This window comes from Triturus cristatus, chromosome 4_2 (genome assembly GCF_964204655.1).
Source record: "Triturus cristatus chromosome 4_2, aTriCri1.1, whole genome shotgun sequence".
Taxonomy (NCBI): Eukaryota; Metazoa; Chordata; class Amphibia; order Caudata; family Salamandridae; genus Triturus; species Triturus cristatus.
This window is the reverse complement of record NC_140586.1, coordinates 706,398,011-706,418,925: the sequence shown is the minus strand read 5'-3', so window position 1 is coordinate 706,418,925 and position 20,915 is coordinate 706,398,011. Positions and strand designations below refer to the sequence as shown.

At 43.8% G+C, this 20,915-nt stretch overlaps 1 protein-coding gene across 6 annotated transcripts in view; it reads right to left on the bottom strand.

The window, feature by feature from the left end:
• The window catches only part of CYB5RL (cytochrome b5 reductase like), a 160,350-nt gene that overhangs the window by 27,815 nt on the left and 111,620 nt on the right, over positions 1–20,915 (bottom strand). For all 6 annotated transcript variants that reach the window (XM_085602567.1, XM_085602566.1, XM_085602570.1 and 3 more), the window contains one exon: positions 12,365–12,452. In XM_085602567.1, coding sequence (XP_085458693.1) covers positions 12,365–12,452 — 88 coding nt within the window. The remainder of the gene's footprint in view (positions 1–12,364; positions 12,453–20,915) is intronic.

Here is a 20,915-nt window from a genome sequence, read left to right as displayed (position 1 = left end):
TAAGAAAGAAAATTGTCAATTAAAAAAAATGTGTGTAACTTATTTGGGACATCAATCAATCCGTTAATTTGTAAAGCGCGCTACTTACCCGCAAGGGTTTCAAGGCGCTGGGGCGGGTGCTGCTGCTACTGGTCGAAAAGCCAGGTCTTGAGTTGTCTCCTGAAGGTCAGTAGGTCTTCGGTTTGTCGTAGGTATAGGGGGAGGGTGTTCCATGTCTTGGCGGCGTGGTGGGAGAAGGATCTGCCTCCGGAAGTGGTTCTACGGATGCGCGGGACCGTGGCCAGGGCGTGGTCAGCGGAGCGGAGTATTCTGTTGGGTACGTAGAAGGAGAGTCGGCTGTTGAGGTAGGCTGGGCCGGTTTTGTGGAGTGCCTTGTGTGCGTGGATCAGGAGCTTGAAGGAGATCCTTCTGTCGACGGGGAGCCAGTGTAGGTTCCTCAGGTGGGGGTGATGTGGTCACGGCGCGGGACGTCGATGATCAGGTGTGCAGAGGCGTTCTGGATTCTTTGTAGTCTGTTGATGAGCTTGGACGAGGCTCCGGCGTAGAGGGCGTTTCCGTAGTCGAGTCTGCTGCTGACTAGGGCCTGGGTTACTGTTTTCCTCGTGTTTGTCGGGATCCATCTGTAGATCTTGCGGAGCATGCGGAGGGTGTTGAAGCAGGTGGAGGAGACTGCGTTGACTTGTTTGGTCATGGTGAGTTTTGAGTCGAGGATGACTCCCAGGTTGCGTGCGTGGTCGGTAGGGGCCGGGGGGTCCCCAGTGATGCGGGCCACCAGGAGTCGTCCCATGCTGAGGGGTTGGACCCGAGGATGAGGATCTCCGTCTTGTCTGAGTTCAGCTTAAGTCGGCTTTCCTTCATCCAGTCGGGGACGGCCTTCATTCCCTGGTGGAGGTTGGATTTGGCGGTAAGAGGGTCCTTGGTGAGGGAGAGGATCAGCTGCGTGTCGTCGGCATAGGAGATTATGTTGAGGTCGTGCTGTTGGGCGATGCGTGCTAGTGGTGCCATGTAGACGTTGAACAGCGTGGGGTTAAGGGAGGATCCCTGTAGGACGCCGCAGATGATCTCGGAGGCCTCAGACCGGAATGGGGGGAGGCGGACATGAAATATCTAAGGATGGAATCAAACCGAAAAACGTATTGTCTCTGCATGTCAGGATCCGACTATGGCCGCGCCTCCCAAATAAACCCTACGAACTACAATACCCAGGAGCCCCTGAGGCTCACAGAATATAGGGAGTGCGGGCGCACCGGAAGTTGCGCGTAATTTTGAATCCAGGACTGAACACTTCCTCGGCGAGCTGCGGAGGAGTGAGGAATCAGAGCGCCGTTGGGGTTGCGGACGGAGAAGAAGCTCCGAAGGAAGACGCGAGCGGACACGGAGAGGGCAGTACGTGAGTACGTGTGGCACCAGTGGCGTGTCCGTCGAGTGCTGAAGAGTTGCCGCGCAACTCCTTAGAGTGATAGGCATCAACCGGCAGGTGAGCAAACCGCGGTTGGGTGCCCCGTTGCCTGTAGTTATCGGAGCGGGAGCTGTTACACATCAGGGAAGGAATGTGCACCGTCTCTGGTATCTGTGTAGACCCTAAAGGCAAGTAGCCTTACGGAACCGTTATTAGGGAAACCGTTTCGAGACTTTTGGGGGAATTCATTCGTGACTTTAGGGAGACAGCCTGGGAGAGCTTTCACATCTCCAGTGGATTTTGTGTTTATATCCTTTTGGGTGCGGGACTATTCTTTTCCACAGCGTATCAAGGACGCCGGACCGCCCCTCGAACAAGCTGCTTATGTAAGGGAATGCTAGGGTAGACCTGGTAGCGCTGAGCGTGACTGTAACGTGAAGCGTGTGACTTCAGTTTGTCTTCTTTTGTTTTACTAGGTTCGAGGAGAGCATTAGGCGGGCCAGCTGTGTTCAGAGGTTGTGGCTTTTTGGTTGATACAGGTATACTCGCATACTAGTGAGACCTTATTGAGAGTAGACATTCTTGCTGTGTATTGTCATTGTCTGTTTTGTCATTTCAGATCATTTTATCCACTGCTGTCCCTTCCCTTCCTTTCCCCCGCCTGATCTTTCGCACACCCAGTTCCCCTTCGTGGTTGGGTGTGGGTCATATCTGGAGGTGGACCATATTCTGCTGCGACCAAATCCTGCGAAGCTGGGCTTGACAGAATTACGCGCCCACGAATTATAGCTTTGCCCGGTTCGGTTGCGGTAGACCATGGCCACCCTAGATGAGGTTCTTCAGGCGCTGTTGGCTGTTCAGCATGAGTTGGCCGCTTCTAAAGCAGAAGCCGCTGCCCTAAGAGATAGAGTAGAGCGGTTGTCACGGAATCCATTTGACGTCGACTCGGCGGCTTCGCAGATTCAAGTCACTGTACCTCCACCCATACCCCTGGCAACACCTGAGAGGTATGCGGGGGATCCCTTGAAGGTGCAAGTCTTTTTGACTCAAATCCTGCTTCATTTTTCCTGTAAACCCGCATCCTTTCCGACTAATCACTCCCGAGTGGCATTCGCCATTTCGTATCTGGTAGGGGATGCAGCTAATTGGGCTGTCCCTCTTGTCAGAAACAATGACGAAGTATTATCAGATTGGGATGCTTTCAGATCAGAGTTTGAAAAAGTGTTTGACAGACGAGCTACCACGCTTAGCGCAGATAAGGAACTTCTCGAACTAAAACAAGGGAGAGGGGATTTGATTACTTATCTAACCACATTTCAACGACTGGTAGCAGAAACTGCCTGGCCGGAAGAAAAACGTATGTCCTTATATTATCAAGGACTACGTGATGAAATGAAGGACGTGCTGGCGCAAATAGACCCTCAGCCCAGCACTTGTACCGACATGATTAACTTGACCTTGCGCTTAGATGGGAGGATGATGGAAAGGGGAGAAAAGAAAAGATGGGATAGGGGAGCGTACAGAGGTGAGAGACCGCAACGCAAGGTGGCGTTAAGCTCTGAAGCCCCTTCTGAACCTATGGAAATAGGAGTAGTAAAGAGTCCGTTAACCAGAGAAGAGAGAGAGAGCCGAAGGGTACAAGGCTTATGTATGTACTGTGGCAAAAAAGGACATTACGTCCGGGACTGTCCCACAAAACCGAAACCCAACGAAGTTTGGACTAGACCAAAGAAAGTAGCCGTGTCCACGTTGGCCCCGATAGGGACTGCAGAGACGAAGATAACGCGAGAACAAGATAAGGAATCCGGCTGGCTTCTGCCATCCCTGGCAAAAACCGATGCCCACGATACAGAAACACATATCGTGCTCCCCAGTACACTCACTCAGGGAGATTCCTGTTCTCCGATTACGGCTATGGTGGATTCGGGAGCCACCGGGAACTTTATTGACAGCGGGCTGGTGACGAAACTGGGGTTACTTAGGGTACCGAGAAGGACCGCGGAGGAAGTCTTCGCGGTGGACGGCAAACCGTTAAAATCGGGGCTAATTGTAGAGCAAACCGATGAGCTGCTCATGAGTGTGGGAGTAGGGGAGGAGAAACACCAAGAAATGATCTCACTTAACATAATTGATGCCCCCCAATATGAGGTGATTCTGGGCATGCCATGGTTAAGACACCACAACCCTACGATAGATTGGAGAAAAAAGACAGTGCTCTTCGTTTCCGACCTTTGTAGGGACCACCTCGTTTCCAATACTTGCAGCTCACAGAGCGAGTCTTTGACCCATTCTCACTCAGTAGCCACTGCCGCTGAAAAGGACGTTTCATTACCGGCAGAGTACTCACAGTATCAGGATGTTTTTAGTGAGAAGGAAGCCGAGCAACTGCCTCCCCACAGGGACTACGATTGTCGGATAGACCTGGTAGAGGGGGCCACCATCCCAGCTTGTAGGGTATATGCTCTTTCGGTGCCCGAAACTAGGCACCTAAGAGAATATTTAGATCACTACCTAGCTATAGGGTTTATAAGACCATCACGTTCCCCTGCGGCTTCTCCCCTGTTCTTTATACCGAAGGCGAACGGGGAATTGAGAGCGTGTGTGGACTACCGCGTTCTCAATAAAAACACCATTCGCAATAGATACCCGTTACCACTCATCCCGGTCCTGCTGGACCAAGTTAAAGGAGCCAAGATATACACACGTTTAGATTTACGTGGTGCATACCATTTGGTGCGCGTGAGGGCCGGGGATGAGTGGAAAACGGCGTTTAAAACCCGATATGGGTTATTCGAATATACTGTAATGCCGTTCGGGTTGTGTAACGCCCCGGCGGCATTCCAGTACTTTCTAAACGACGTCCTGAAAGACTATGTGGATGTTTGTGTCGTAGTGTATATTGACGACATCCTTATATACTCGGACACCACAGAAGAGCACGTTCAACATGTACTTCGAGTACTACATACCCTACGATTGCATTCACTTTACTGCAAGTTAAGTAAGTGCGAATTCGGAGTAACGCAGGTAGAGTTTCTAGGAGTTATACTTAGTCCAGCGGGGTTGTGCATGGCTGAGAGAAAGGTGGCGGCAGTCCAAGAATGGCCTATTCCCATGAATGTACGGGAGGTTCAAAGCTTCCTGGGCTTTGCGAATTACTACCGCAGATTTATCCAACATTTTTCCCAGGTAGCCGTACCTATCACGAGACTGCTCAAAAAAGGAGTGCCGTTCCAATGGACCGACGAAGCGAATGCAGCGTTTGAATACCTAAAAACCGCATTCACGACGGCTCCCATACTAGCGCACCCAAACCCAGAGCACCCTTTCGTGGTTGAAGCGGACGCCTCAGATGAGGCAGTAGGAGCCATTTTATCACAAAGGGATAAAGACACCGGTCAGCTACACCCCGTGGCATATATGTCCAGAAAACTCAACCCTGCTGAAAGAAACTATACTGTGGCCGAAAAGGAGCTTTTAGCAATTAAGAAAGCCTTTCAAGACTGGAGGCATTATCTATGGGGAGCCAAACACCCTGTCACCGTATATTCAGACCACAGAAACCTCCAATATATGAAATCCGCGAGACACCTTTCCCAAAGACAAATGAGGTGGATGTTGTTCTTCGCAGAGTACGAGTTTGTGGTGACCTATCGTCCAGGGGTGGACAACAAAAAGGCGGACTCCTTGTCCAGACAGCAAACCACCGACCAGGCCCCTCGGGAACACAATATGGAACCCATAATCCATCCCTCAAAGGTACTGTGTGTAGTACGAGTTGAGAATTTCCTATCGGACATAAGAAAACAGCATCCCCACAGGAATTGGGACAACTGGGCGCAAGACAAGGAAGAACGGTCAGTAAAAGACGGGTTACCTTTCTATAAAGACAAGTTATTCTTGCCGTCTAAGGAACTACAGAAAAAGGCGTTCGAATGGTGTCATATTTCCCCACTAGCAGGACATCCTGGAATAAGAAAAACCTTGCAATTAGTACAACGCCACTTCTGGTGGGAAGCTCTCCCAAACGACATCAAGTCCTGGGTAGCGCAATGCGAAGTATGTGCAAGAGCAAAGACCGACACAAGGGGAAGACTAGGAATGCTTCTACCGTTACCCACTCCCCGTCGCCCATGGCAATACATCAGCATGGATTTCGTCACCGGATTACCCAAGGAGAAGGGAAACTCAGCCATCATGGTGGTGGTGGATGGACTCACGAAAATGGGGCATTTTATCCCTTGCGTTAACCTCCCAACAGCCAGCGCCACGGCACAACTCCTCTTAACCCACGTGGTCCGGTTGCACGGCCTACCGGAGGTCATTATTTCGGACAGAGGCCCGCAATTTGTAGCGAGGTTTTGGAAAGTTTGGTGTAAAGCATTACACATCGAATCTTCTCTGTCAACCAGCTTCCACCCTCAGACGGATGGACAAACGGAGCGGTTGATCCAAACCCTGAAGAAGTACCTTCGATGTTACGCCAGCGAGGTTCAGGATTCATGGACCGACATGCTTTGGATGGCGGAATTGGCCTATAACAATACATGGCATAGCTCCACTGGCCTCTCACCGTTCCATGCCACGTTTGGATTCGAAGCGAAGGTTATGCCCATCTCCATCCCCGAAGAAGTAAGAAACCAACCCACGGAAGCCAGGAAACTTCTTTCGATACATCGCCAGGTAAAAAGGCATTTGCAACAAGCTAAAGCGACTTACAAAAGATGGGAAGATCGACACCGACGGGAGGGACCACAATACCAAATCGGAGATCGAGTCTGGTTGTCAACCAAGAATATACGATTTAAGATGCGAAGCATCTTTCATCCGCGTTACATAGGACCCTATCAGGTGCTCCGTCAGATCAATCCAGTAACATATAAATTAAAGTTGCCCAGTTCACTTCGCATACATCCGGTGTTCCATTGTAGTCTTCTAAAGCCAGCACGTGGGGCCCGCCAACGAGCACCACCTCCGGTGTTGCAAGATGAAGGCCTAGAATACGAAGTCAGAAGCATCAAAGATTCCAAGTTGAGGAGAGGAGAACTGTGGTATCTCATCTCCTGGAAAGGTTATCCAACAGAAGATGACTCCTGGGAACCATGGAGGAATGTACATGCACCCAGAGCCATACGTTCCTTTCACCGCAGATTCCCTCGGAAACCTGGGCCTGGAAGGCGCTAGGGGAGGGGGACCAACTGTCAGGATCCGACCATGGCCGCGCCTCCCAAATAAACCCTACGAACTACAATACCCAGGAGCCCCTGAGGCTCACAGAATATAGGGAGTGCGGGCGCACCGGAAGTTGCGCGTAATTTTGAATCCAGGACTGAACACTTCCTCGGCGAGCTGCGGAGGAGTGAGGAATCAGAGCGCCGTTGGGGTTGCGGACGGAGAAGAAGCTCCGAAGGAAGACGCGAGCGGACACGGAGAGGGCAGTACGTGAGTACGTGTGGCACCAGTGGCGTGTCCGTCGAGTGCTGAAGAGTTGCCGCGCAACTCCTTAGAGTGATAGGCATCAACCGGCAGGTGAGCAAACCGCGGTTGGGTGCCCCGTTGCCTGTAGTTATCGGAGCGGGAGCTGTTACACATCAGGGAAGGAATGTGCACCGTCTCTGGTATCTGTGTAGACCCTAAAGGCAAGTAGCCTTACGGAACCGTTATTAGGGAAACCGTTTCGAGACTTTTGGGGGAATTCATTCGTGACTTTAGGGAGACAGCCTGGGAGAGCTTTTACATCTCCAGTGGATTTTGTGTTTATATCCTTTTGGGTGCGGGACTATTCTTTTCCACAGCGTATCAAGGACGCCGGACCGCCCCTCGAACAAGCTGCTTATGTAAGGGAATGCTAGGGTAGACCTGGTAGCGCTGAGCGTGACTGTAACGTGAAGCGTGTGACTTCAGTTTGTCTTCTTTTGTTTTACTAGGTTCGAGGAGAGCATTAGGCGGGCCAGCTGTGTTCAGAGGTTGTGGCTTTTTGGTTGATACAGGTATACTCGCATACTAGTGAGACCTTATTGAGAGTAGACATTCTTGCTGTGTATTGTCATTGTCTGTTTTGTCATTTCAGATCCTTTTATCCACTGCTGTCCCTTCCCTTCCTTTCCCCCGCCTGATCTTTCGCACACCCAGTTCCCCTTCGTGGTTGGGTGTGGGTCATATCTGGAGGTGGACCATATTCTGCTGCGACCAAATCCAGCGAAGCTGGGCTTGACACTGCAGTAAAGAATGCTCCTACCAAGGATCAGTTGAAATCCTTTCTTGGTTTAGCGGAATATTGTTCTAAGTTCGTGGAAGGTTTCACAGAAATTGTGGATCCTTTAAGGCAAATAATGAAGAAGGGTGTTCAATTTGAATGGAATGAGGCTTGCAGTGAAGTGTTTGTTAAAGTAAAACATTGTATTGCTCAAGCACCTACACTTGGTCATTTTCATGTCAATGCCAAAACATTTATTACCACTGATGCAAGTGCTGTTGGGGTTGGAGCTGTGTTGACTCAAATCTATGATGGTCAAGAAAAGGTCATTGGATTTGCATCTCGGAGACCTTGTAATGCTGAAACATCCTACTCTTATTGAAAGAGAGTCTCTAGCGTGTTGTTGGGGCATAAATCATTGTAGGTACTTTGTTTGGGGTCTACCTTTCAAGATCCGTATTGATCACAAACCCCTCATTCATTTGTTTCAGGGAGGAAGAGGTTTAGAGGGTAGTGTGACCCCTAGGATCTCTAGATGGATGTTATCAGTGCTTGAATACAATTTTGAAGTGGAATATGTGAGGGGCTTAAAAAATGTAGTTGCTGATTACTTGTCCAGGATGCCCCTCGACATAGTGGAATTGGTGCTGGATGATGATGAGGTAGATGAGGAGATTGATGCGGCAGGGAGTGAAAAGGCGGAATTGGCTCTTAACAAAGAAGAGTGGGCAACTGCTACGTCTGAGGACATTGTTCTTCAACAAGTTATGAAATTTGTATATGAAGGTTGGGGTGATCATGAGAATGATGTCCGTTTTAAGAATCATCATCATGTCCATGACGAGTTGAGTGTGTGTCATGGAAGGTTGTTAAGAAGGAGTCAATTTGTGCCAGCAGTGTGGATTAGAAGGAGGATTATTGATATTGCTCATAAGGGTCACCTGGGAAGGAACATGACGAAGATGACGGCAATCTTTCTGGTGGCCAGGAATGGACAATGACATTGAAGGAGTAGTAAAGGGGTGTCATGCGTGTGCGAACAGTGATAAGACTAAAGTAGTGAGACATCCACCTTTAGTTGTAATGTATTTCTCAAACGTCTTTGGGAGAGAGTAGCAATTGATTTTTTGGGTCCAATTTCCAAACTTGTTTCTCGCAACAGATCTGTGATGGTACTGGTAGACTATCACTCAAAGTGGTTTGTTATTGAAACTACACATTGCATAGATACAGACAAAGTTGTAGGATTCTTGGAGAGAATATTTATGAATGAAGGAATTCGGAAGACCTTGGTGTCTGATAATGGCATACAGTTAGTATCAAAGAAGATGGTGGACTTTTTGAATAAGTTAGGAATCAAAGAGGAAAGAGTTGCATTGTTCAGGCCACAAGCTTATGGTTTAGTGGAAAGGATAAATCGTTTGTTAATGGATAACATACAATTATACTTGTCCAATGGATTGTCTTGGTTGGAAGAATTGAAGAAACTGGTGTGGTCGTATAGAGTGACGCCACATTCTGTGACTGGTGTGTCGCCGTTTGTATCTCTTAAAGGTCGCGAGCCAGGTGTGAAGGAAGTGCCTGGTTGGTTAAAAGATAAAGAATGTGTGTGGGTTGATCATACTGTTGTTGAGAGTGATGTATACAAACAACAGTTAACTGCAACTAGACATTATAATGACAGGAAAGCTGTTAGAGTGTCAGACATAAAAGAGGGAGATTGGGTCGTGACCAGGAAAAGTGGGGTTGTAATCAAAGGTGAGAGCACATTTTCGAGACCTGTTCAAGTAAAAACTGTGAAGAAGAACATTCTTATTTTAGCTGATGGCTCTGCTTGAGCACAGTAAATGTTTGTGAATGTAATCCTCCTCAATCTATTCTCTCGGATTAATTGATTATTATATGTATTCTGTTTATTTGTAGGAACTATTATTCTTCCAGTTGTATTGTGTTATTGAAAATGAGTTTTATTATTATTTTAATGTCTTCCCTTTTTATATAAAGGGTAAGATTTATAGAGATGCATTCACTTTACAATGGAATGTAGAATCCATCTGCATGGGTGGAATGTTATGCTTTGAATGAGTTGGAGTTAAAGCTGTGAAGCTGAAGCGTAAGCTGGAGGTGTTTTACTTGTACTCTTACCAAATAAAGATTCTACTTGAATTGAATACTACAGAATCATCTTCTTTACACCCTCCCATTCTGACAGACTAACTACCTTGCTGACTGGTTATGTAGCAAATAATGCTAAAAGGTCTGAAACAACATAAGGAAGAAGTACTTTTTACAGTACTTACCATGCCTAGTAGAGGAAATTTTAACAAGAATCTCTCTCACAACTTGTCTTTCAACCGCATGCTACAACTTGTATTAGAAATAGATAGTCCACGTTCAAAAGCACTGGTCAGAACTTACTTGGATTTGATCATGCAAGGTAAGTGGGGGAGACTACGGTGCCCCACAGGAGCAGGGGCTTGCCACTGCCCTGTAGACCTCCCTGCCATTGGCTGGTCCCAGTACTGGCGACAATGCAGCTTCTCAAAGGCTTTCTTTTTTCAGATGAAGGATCTGCCTGGGAAAGGGATCGCCCTTCTTTGTGTGTGCGAAGAGGTGTGAAGTAGCATAACATATATATTCAATTCGACAGGAGACCACAACATCATGCTTAGCTCTGATTGACCCAAGTACTATGAGGAGCAGTGTGAGTTCGGGTTTTGTAAAGATAAATGTTTAGAAAATGAAGGTAGTTTTAAGAAAGTGAGTCTGTACCATCAAGATGAGAACTCTGAGGTCCTTGTGGTGTTATCAACCTCAGTGATTTTAGTGAGTTTGCTAGAGCCAGAAACGTGTATTTTAGTGAACATCAGTATTATCAAACAGGTCCTAGGTAAATGAGTTAAGGAGTCACTATACACTGAGCTTTGTTTCTTGTAAAAGTGAACTGCGAGTGAATTTTTGCTGTTACAAAGAGCTTTGAGTGGCCCGGTGTATTTTGATGTGCTGGGTGGGAGTCTGCATGGGTACTCCCAGAAACAACACTCTCAAGAGAAAAACTGATGACTCTTCGTGGTGATTCTTGCTATGATCTGGCGCACAGCTCTGAGGGACTCCTGTTTCTAGTGCAGTGGTCCACAGATGACGGGCTACAGTGCATTGCTATGATGTGGATGAGTATCATTTCACCAAAGACATAGAACATGCTCATTGTGCAGAGTCTGGATATTTTATTTGAGCCCATAAAAGTAAAAAAAAAACAGGCTGAATCTTCCCATGAGAATCCAACCTTCAGTATTGCTGTAAATGCTTTCAGTTAGCAATGATTGCTTGTTGAGGATCACATTGCAAGTGCAGAACATACAACTATTTTCAATTCAGTTGATAGCTTGATTAAGGATTTACTCCTACATTGACACTCTACTCTGTGCATATTTTGAAGAACATTGCCCTACTCCATCTTTCGGTATTCTGATCCCTAATATTCCATGGCTAATTGCTACTTTGAGCATTACTGCAACTGAACACACAGTATTTTCGATGTTCCTGGCACAGTATTTATCAGAGTGTTAGTTAGGCATAAAACAGGATATTGTGATGTTATTAGCTCTCCTAATGTGATGGTATTATCACAGCTGTTCAGCGTAGACTCAGTTTTCACAAAATTTGTAAGCCTTGCATTTAAGGTTCTAACTGGGCCCAATGATAGGCATATAAAGGTTTTCTGAGCTGCCCATAACTATTACTTCTTGAAAATGTTGAAAACTAAGGTGCAGTGAAAGAATTAACAGGGTACATATGAGATCTATCTTTTAAACAAACTATCATAACTTGTGGTAAGCAATTAAAACCGGGCTATCCTCTGGTGAATTATCTGCAACGCAAATGCCGTTTCAATGGAGAATGTTCCCGCTATAAATCATATATAGAATTATAGATTGGTAACAGTTAATTACAGGGATGTTTTTCACATAGGGGTTCTGAGTGACATCAAATAGACGGGAGCTCCGAACCCCAAAGTTAAAAACACCCCTGTAATTCACTATTTACCCATCTATAATTTTATGTTATGTGTGGGCCCCCAAATCATCTGCCCCAGATTTCAACTGTTACGCAGTGGCAGAGGGGGATAAGGCGAGCCATACATAACATGGCCTCCGACATGTTTCCCAATCCCCGCCAAAACGTTTAACTGCCATCATTAACCAACCCCCCACCACCTTCCCAACCTTCTTTCCTTCTCCTACAGCTGCACTTTCTGCGTTCAGTCCAAAGCAGACAAGCAGAGCTGTGCTGACAGCCCTTTGGGAGGCCAGTCAGCCTGGCACTGAAGGCCTTTATGACATCAGAACAGAAGGTAACAAGTTTTATCAACTGGAGCTATGTCATAGAAGTGGCATATGAGATGCAGAAACCAAAATAAATGATAAAGGCTCTCTATTAGAGCGATAAACGTACCCAAGAAAATTAAGTATACATATGTAAGCATATATAATCTATTCTTAACGCCACATTTGGGTACCCTGATGATTTATATATAGACCCACACTCATGCCATCCATGTTCCATCATGCTAGAGAAATGCTGAAACTGCTAGGCTCCACATAGGTTGGTAATGTCATTGCAGAAACAATTTCACAAACACACAAGCGTATGAAATAATTTAACTTCAGGATTACTTCCTGGTTATACGGTGTTCCAGGAAAATGGCATCTCAGCAGATTCACATTGCCGAAATAAAACAAACAAGAGTAGAGTAATGTGAGTTTTACCTTAATAAGTACTTCAAAATATTCTTCTGCATTCACAGGGTTAACTGGAGTATACGCTCGTTGAATTTCCAAGTCGTTAATAATCCCTCTAAGTGTACAATGAAAGGAGAAATATGGCAATTTATTTCAGCTATTCGGATCAACAGATTTTTCAAATAAGGACATATAAGATGTGTTCTTTTCTAGGGTCAGGCGGAAATGATACCTTGATTTTTTGCCTAATACCTTACCATCGTGTCCTACAAATGTGGAAAGCGCAACGCTAGAGGTTAACTCTACTCACTTGAATATCAGGACAAGAACATGGGACTAAACTTGGAGAACACATGGTTAACTTTGAATCCTATCAGATATGGCTGTTCTGTGCCTAAATTTATAAGTAAAGTTGCGCTTGATATCCTGTATGTGATTAGAAAGCCACAGCATATCCCGATTCTTGCTCTAGCACATCGCAATTTGGATCCTTGCACTAAGAAGTATCTTGAAACTTATAAAATACTAATAAAACCTTTTACTACTTGTGCAACATACGGATAATATATAATTTTGCAGTATGATATTAAGAAATGTGGAGATAACCTTTTGCTTTTAATGCACTGAGCTCACTCCGAAGCCTCCATGGGGATGTGTGGTCTTCCAAAACATTAAGGGAGAACAGGTCGATTTTAAGGCACTCAGTTAAAAATGTGAGGTTCAACATTGTGTTTTTTTAGGAGACTCAACTGTCAAAGAATCAGCCAAACTTGAAAAGAAAATGGACTCACACATATTGTCTTGCACGTACACAAAGGCAGACATTTTATGTAAATTTTCATCAACTTTTAGGGAAACAATGCATCAGGGAACATATATGGGATCTCAAACACTATGTTGCCAGTAAACCAGTAGATATCTGTACCAAACGTCATGAAAAACATAATGCTTTACCGAATAATGATAAAAATAATATATAGAAAAAAACAAATATATTTTAAGCAATTGCGGCCTGCTGTAGCCTTCAGCTACATACTTTTGTACAGAACAGATTTTACTATTGACCAACTTAATGTTGCGCATTTCATCAAACTAGACATTATGAAAAGCTGTAATGGGTCTAATGAATACGTTGTCCACATATCTATAAAACAGACACATTACTATGCCAAATGTCTATACAGCAGACACATGCTATGGCCCAGATATTATTTTATAGAACAATGGAGGGATAAGGAAGATTACTAATCTTAGCACATAACAACTTAATATAACTCCCCATACGACTGTCTCCCGTGTATTTCAATTTATATACCCAAAGATCCCTCTAATCTAGGATGTATGCTTTTTGTGAAGTATTGATACATGTAAGGTACATGGAGATGCAGATGTAAAAAAGACAACCGATTGATACAGGTAAAGCTTCAACTGTAGCAACAATAGGCATCCAAAAATCCCATTTACATGTTTCAGTTGAAGACCATACTTTAGACTTGGTCACATTTGCTAAGGAGGAAAAGATTCAGAGAATAAAATGGCAGACGCATTACAATAGTGTACGGTTAACCTTTATCTTGGCAGATGATATTGGTCTGATAATGTTGGACTATTTTACTTTCTTCTACAATTCACCAACTTGAAGGATGATTGTGACCTGACTCTAAACTGTTACAAGAAGGAAAAGTAACTCAATTATTTCCTTGATGATTTGAAAGGATTAGCATCAACATGTGCATGTTATAGCAGTTGCAAATAGGTCACCACTCTCCAGCAACCCCAACGGCGTCTCTAGCCTCACAAATCTTATCTGCTAACAGTACCTAATCATCCCATCAACTTGATGTTCTCTCAAAATGCAACCATTATACTTGGTACCACTTGGGCTACTTCTTACTCTGTGGACACTAGATCCCTGCATAAGACTTAAGACTGGAGAAAGCCATACACTAGTGGGACTCATATGCTTGCAGGCTACTACCTGGTCCTTACCATTCTTATAATGTCTCTCATTTCTCTGCATAGATTGGACTTTTGCCCTGATTAGCGGTTACCTAACAAGCATTTCCTTTACTTGCTATATTTAATACATTATTCTGTTCTGGACATGGTATAGGCTGGAACATTTTATACAAAGACAAAGGGAATGTTCTCCCACCAACCCTCACAAAATGGAATTGCTACATGTCTTTTTGGAAGTTCCAAACTAAATATTTCACATGCCTTATGTAATGCCTTCCTCCACCTGCAAGCTGACAAAGAATCACATATGCCTTGAAAATGTCCTCTAAAGGGATGAAACACCTGTTGGCTGTCAAGACATACAGAAAAAGACTGTCCAGATACATTGTTTATGAACACCAACAAAATGTCCTATTATGAAAGCTGATGCTAAAAAATATAAAATAAATTGATTCTTCTTGGTAATGATCAACCTTTCAACAGCACGTACACCTATGCGGAAGTCTGGCTGGACAACCTTTGGCTGGCATTGGCTACTGGCTGCCTGTAAGTAATAGAAGGGTTGGGATACCAACTGGACAATTTAGAACATATCTCTAAAGACAAAGTAGGGTCCGAGTATAAGAGACTGAGGGGAAATTGGAAAGTACTGAAACTGGCCGTAGAATATTTGAGAGCCTTCAAGTCAAGATGAAAATCTCCCACTACATAAACAGACTACAGAACAGAAATGAGAGAGTGGGAGTATTTGAGGTTGTCTGCTCAAAAAGCTTTAGGGGATCCAACAGTTTGTTAAAATCAGTGATTAAATACACATTATCAAGAAGGGTGATCACCCCCTTCAAGGCAGCAAAATCCATGGCATTCCTGTGCACTCACACATGTAACTATATCTGAATCCTAGTAGGCAATTCAGTAAAAGGCATGCTGGACTCAATATTCCACTTGGGGGTCACTAACAAATGGACTCTCTCTGTCCATGTATGGTTTTTGCTGCTTTGTCGTTGTTTGCCTCCAGAAGCAAGGCTCTTTTAGATGCAGGGAGTAGTCTGCCTTTATTACACATAAAAGGAGGCACGGTTGATGCCATCATATTTTTTCTTCATCAATTTCCATTACAGCCCTACTGTATTAATGTAGAAGACTGTACGCCTTTCTTTTCTTATGTCTGTCAATCAGAGGAATCGGAGGAACTAAAAAAATCAGTTCTGGAACTTTAAGGCTGGTAAATTAATACTGTGGGCCAGGGTTCTACGTTCAGGCCACACTCCCTTGTAACTACTGACATTTTAACCCATTCATGCGTCACAAGGGTACCACAGGAAACAAGAGAGCACCCAAATGGATTTACTAGATAAGGAAATACAAATCCAACAGCATGTAGTTTGTAATGGAGTCCTCCCCTACTGTGAGACTGGTCTGGTGGTAGGGAAGCAGCAAACAAGTAAACATATATCTCTTGAAGATATCAGGGAATAACTTACTCGTGATGCTGATAGAGCAGAGATTACATCAAACGATTTTACTGATAAAAGAAATGATTATGACTACTTTTACACAAACAATGAAAAAACGTGTTAATTTCCATGTTATGAAAAATTATGCAAATAAATACAATTCAGATACTGTATCATAAAAGCATGCAGATAAAACGATAGGTTTGAGATATATTATATGTTTAATTAATATAGATGTGACTGTTAATAATGAATTACTATGTTCACTGATGTATATCTGTTAGAATAATGTAGGAGAAACATCTCATTGTTATGGATTTTAATACTAATGGTTTTGATTCATGTGAAAAGTTACAAAAATGTTATCTTGTGTTATAATGTGTGCATCAAATGACAAAAGTAGGTGCTACATGAAAATACCTAAATATGCCTTCATGAAACTTTATTAACATGTATTTTATAAACTACAAAGATTAATATGCATTTCTTATAGGAATAATGTTAACACTTACAAAAAAATGTATGATTGCCCTATACTTACATGTATTAATTATGATCAGATTTAAATGTTTAATAATGTATTCTGAAGTTATATGTTAGTGTCATTATTAATGCGCGATTCACAATTAACATGGTCATTGTGGTATATTAGCCAAATTTTTTGTAGGCTCTCATATTTTATTTCTGCTTTCCAGAGAAGTTATGGATTGAATATTCCAAAGCGTATGGGAACTTTTTTTAAATACAGCAAACTGTATTGAAATGATAACTGTTCCCTTTGACATCTCCCGGACTGAATAGCGTATTTGCAACAAATTGTGTTACACTCTGGAACAGCTGCATGAGAACGGAACTTTTTTAATCCTCATGTCATCATCTTCAAGGTTTCATTGTTCAATGTGCCTCTAACTTGCATGACATGATTGATTTACTTCATTTTTCTGGATTTGAATCTTCTTTCCTGCAACATCACCCTCATCTGACTTTGAACTGACCAATGGAACTGATTGTTCTCACAATCTGGTGATGCCAGGGGGTGTCAATCCGGAGACTCTTTCGAGTATAATTGCTCAACTTTGGGAGAAACTGTGGGTCTGTGGCGGCTGCCTTTCGAGACATGGGTTATCTAATTTTTTATTCAGATTTCAATTCTGCTATTGGGACAAGGACACGTTGCTGCTGACCGGTGTCCTGTCGCAGATTGAACCTTTCGTATGAAGGGTTCTGGTCATGCTGCTGTGACTCTTGTGGTTACAGCGACAGACTGAGAAAGACTGCTGTCTTGACGGACTGGAACTGGCTACTTGGAACTTTACTGAACTTTCCTGAGAGTCTTTACAAGGCTCACCTGGTTTCCCATTCCTATCAACACCTATGCTTTCCAAATCCGCCTCGGCTGAGGCAGATTTTCAGGATCATCCATCATATTCTCCCTAAATCTCAGAGGCTTGGTATATTTCATTACATCCTTTACTAATTAATTGTTAGGGCTGAATGCTACTTTATTTGAATGCAAATATTCTTCACTTATGGAGTGAAAACTAAACTTTAAATTCTTAAACTGACTCTGCTGTTCATCATTCCTTGGGAGTGATTTATTGGTTTTGGGTTACTTTTGATATTAGATACTTTGAGAGCTTCACCTAATTGTAATGAATTTGAGTTGAAGATACAGCTATCCTATTTCTGGTCCTCATTGGGTAAGAATCCATCCTCCGAATATCCAACCCCTTCCAGCACAGAGCAAGATCCATCGGAGGACCAACTGTATGTACAACGTAGCGAGAGGTTAACAATAATACTTGTTAAAAATAATTACATGGGCCCAGTTAGCACTATGACAATGCCATCTTGTTCCAATACTGACTATTCTAGGAGAAAATGAATGGTAAAGATTGAGGAAAAGAGGGTGAATATCTCATTTGTGGCATCTATTTAACAATTTCAAAAATGTAAAGAGCATAGATAAAACTGTATTATTTTATAGTGGAGATGTTTGCAAAAAAAGTTTCTCATGCAAGACAAAAATAAAGCTCTTATCAATGGAGCGTTGGCTGTCCAAGATGTTAGGAATGGCCCAGGGCATGCAGACTAGCAGAGCTGGGTAGAGAGACAGAGGGGAGCTAGAGAGAGAGAGATTGGGAGGGAAAGGAAAGGAAACAACACGGCAAAGAAAGAGAAATAAAGGGACATACAAAGTCGGGAGGAGAAAGAGAGATCAAAGAAGAAGAAAAAACACAGGGGCACACAGAGAAAGCTAGAAAGAGGCAGAGAAAGCAATAGAGAGAGCGGCAGGAAGAATACAAGAAAGACAAGTACAGAGAGATAAAGACACAGTGAGAGAGATAAAAACAGAGAAATATGGAAAGGCAAAGTAGATAGAGCAAGACAGGCAAGACAGAGTAGTCAACTACTTTGACAGACACAGAAAGACAGAGAGAGAGAGAGAGAGTAATGGACACAGAAAGAGAGGGGAGACTGGGAGAGAGAAAGAGATAGACAAAGAAAGAGACAGAGAGTGCGAGAAACACAGTAGGACAGGCAGAAAAAAAGGGAAGAGGAGACAGGGAATAGGAGACTGGTAATGAAATACCGTAAGAGAGAAATACAGCAAGTGACAGAGAAAGACAGAGTTAGGGAGACACAGGGAAAGAGACATGGGAAGTGATTGACAGGAATTTGGCAAGATAGACAGATTGCCACATGTCCACCTGTTCCAACTAAAATATCTCAGTTAGGAATCAGAGGAAAAATGGGGGTAAGGAGAGACCTGGAAGCAGTTGTTAAGGACAGGCACCGAACATCGGTTTAGGACCTTCACAAGCCATCGCTTGGTTCTCTTTGAAAAAACAAAGCACAGCCAAATTCGTATTCTCATATTGTATTACCCCTTTCTCGGTGCAGATAAGAACTTGAGCTCTGTGTCCAACTGGGAACAAGGATTGAAGCCCCGGGATGCTGAGTCAGGGTAGCCAAGCTCAAAAGAAGAGAAAAGAACATAGGATCCAAGGTTCAGCAGAAGTCCAATAAGGCAAATGTTCAAGGTAAGGACAAAGGAAAGGAGAAGGGAACAGAAAAGGGAAACACAACAAAGTTCAGGGATGAAGTTTGTGATGAACTAAGCGGCAGCGAAGTAGCCAAACCAATAATGACCGTAATTAGGAACCTAAAAAAGTGCAACAGGAGGTTTAATACAGCCACTTCCATCCTTGCCATGGAAATTTCATCATAAACCCAGGAAGTGATTGCCTGTAAGTCCAGTTCCATCTAGAGCACCAACCCCTGTCTTCCACATTCTTTGTGTCTGACAACGTCTGGCTTTAAAGGGTGCTTGGAAGCCCTTTATGCACAGGTGAGACAGTGAAAGCAATGGAGAGTGACAGAGCGGCAGGAAGAAGTGGAAAACGACAAGCAGTTAAAGATAATGAGAGACAAACAGAGAAAGATGGCTAGATAGGGGGAGATGGGGATAGAGAGAGAAAGACACGAGTTAAAGAGAAGTCAAAGAGAGGGAGAAAGAAATAAAAAGGCAAAGAGAGACGTGGCTATACAAAGCCAGATTTGGAGAAAGACAGTGAAAGCCAGGGATAGACAAGGAAAGACACGAAGAGAAAGTGAAAAATAGGGAGCGAGAGGCAGGGAGAGACAGTGTGAGAGTAATAGAGAATGACTGATAGACACAGAGGAAGACAACGACAGACAATGACTGGAGGAGAGAGCGAGAGAGAGAGCACAACTGCAAGACAGGGTAAGAGAGAAACAGCCAAACAAAAGAAAGCGAAAGGCAGTGATACAGTGAGAGATACGAAACAGAGAAAGCGAGAGTGTCTAAGAGAGACTGAAAGACAAGGAGAAAGAAAGAAAGAGAGACAGGGTGTGATAGAGAGGCAAAGAAAAGAGAAGGGGAGAGAGTGAACATCTGGAGAGGGCAAGGACACCTTAAACAGAATCTATCGTCTTTCCTTCAATCCACCTTTCTATTTATCTATCAATATATATCTGTTTATGTCCATCTACAACAACGTATTCATCTATCATTATCTGGCTGTATCTACCTCTATCCCACCATTAATCTGCCTTTCTAATTATATACAGCCCCATAGATCCATCTATCTCTGTCCACCACTGTCTCTCCCTTCACCCATCTCTCTAACTGTCCATTTCTCTATCTATTTCTCTATTGTCTATCTATCTCTCTGTCTATCTGCCTATGGCATAGAAAGGGTGACAATGGCCGTAGTGGAAGCAAACAAACTGACCCCATCCCACAGTTGGGTAAAAACAACAGCTGTATTTGAGGAGCATTAGGGCTCTCACATCCCTGGTTCCTCGTGCTTCTGCACCTGCTGAACCCTTGATACCACCATTCATTTTAGCTATCTGTCTAGCTACGCCTCTGTCTGATTCTCATCCTCTAAGTCCAACTCACTCCCTGCCAGTACAGTACCCCTTCTTTCTCTCCCCCTTGGTCTGTTTCCTAAATTCTAGTCTGTATAAATCACACTCTGTCCCATGACCTGTGGTGACACCAGTGCACCCTGGGCACAATTTCAACCTGCATCCGCTGGGACAGAAGTGCATTGTGGGCACATTCTGACTGTGCATCTGCAAGAACAGCAGTCACGCCCATTTGTAAAAGCTCAGAGGCGAACAATACACACAGTTGTCTCTACTACCACACCCACTACTACCACACCTGCTATTCTCTATTTAACTGCAGAAGGCCAAATAGGATTTGTCAATCTGAGGTCTGTGCTGTGATTGGGCTTAAAGATCTTCATAACCTGGGAACTAGTTCTTAAAAAGATACAGACTTGTAGAAGATGCATGTGTGAACAGAAGCCACACATGCCTCGCGGATGCAGGCTTAAGAAAATATCTGCTCAAGTAATCAACAAGACAGTGGGGGACATGTAAAGCACATCCGGCACAACTTCAAAAGGCAGAAAAACTACATCCGGAGACCAGCCTGGATTTGCTGGATTGTAATTTATTTGTATCCGTTTTTTTATAAAGCGAGACCATTGTCGGCATAGAAAGCTTAACATATATGAACACGCTTATAAAGGAGTAAACAGGTAACAGTGACATTCAATATACAGAAACAGTGAGTACTTATAATAATAAAAATAGCGTGGAAGGATGTTATATTAAGGCTTTTC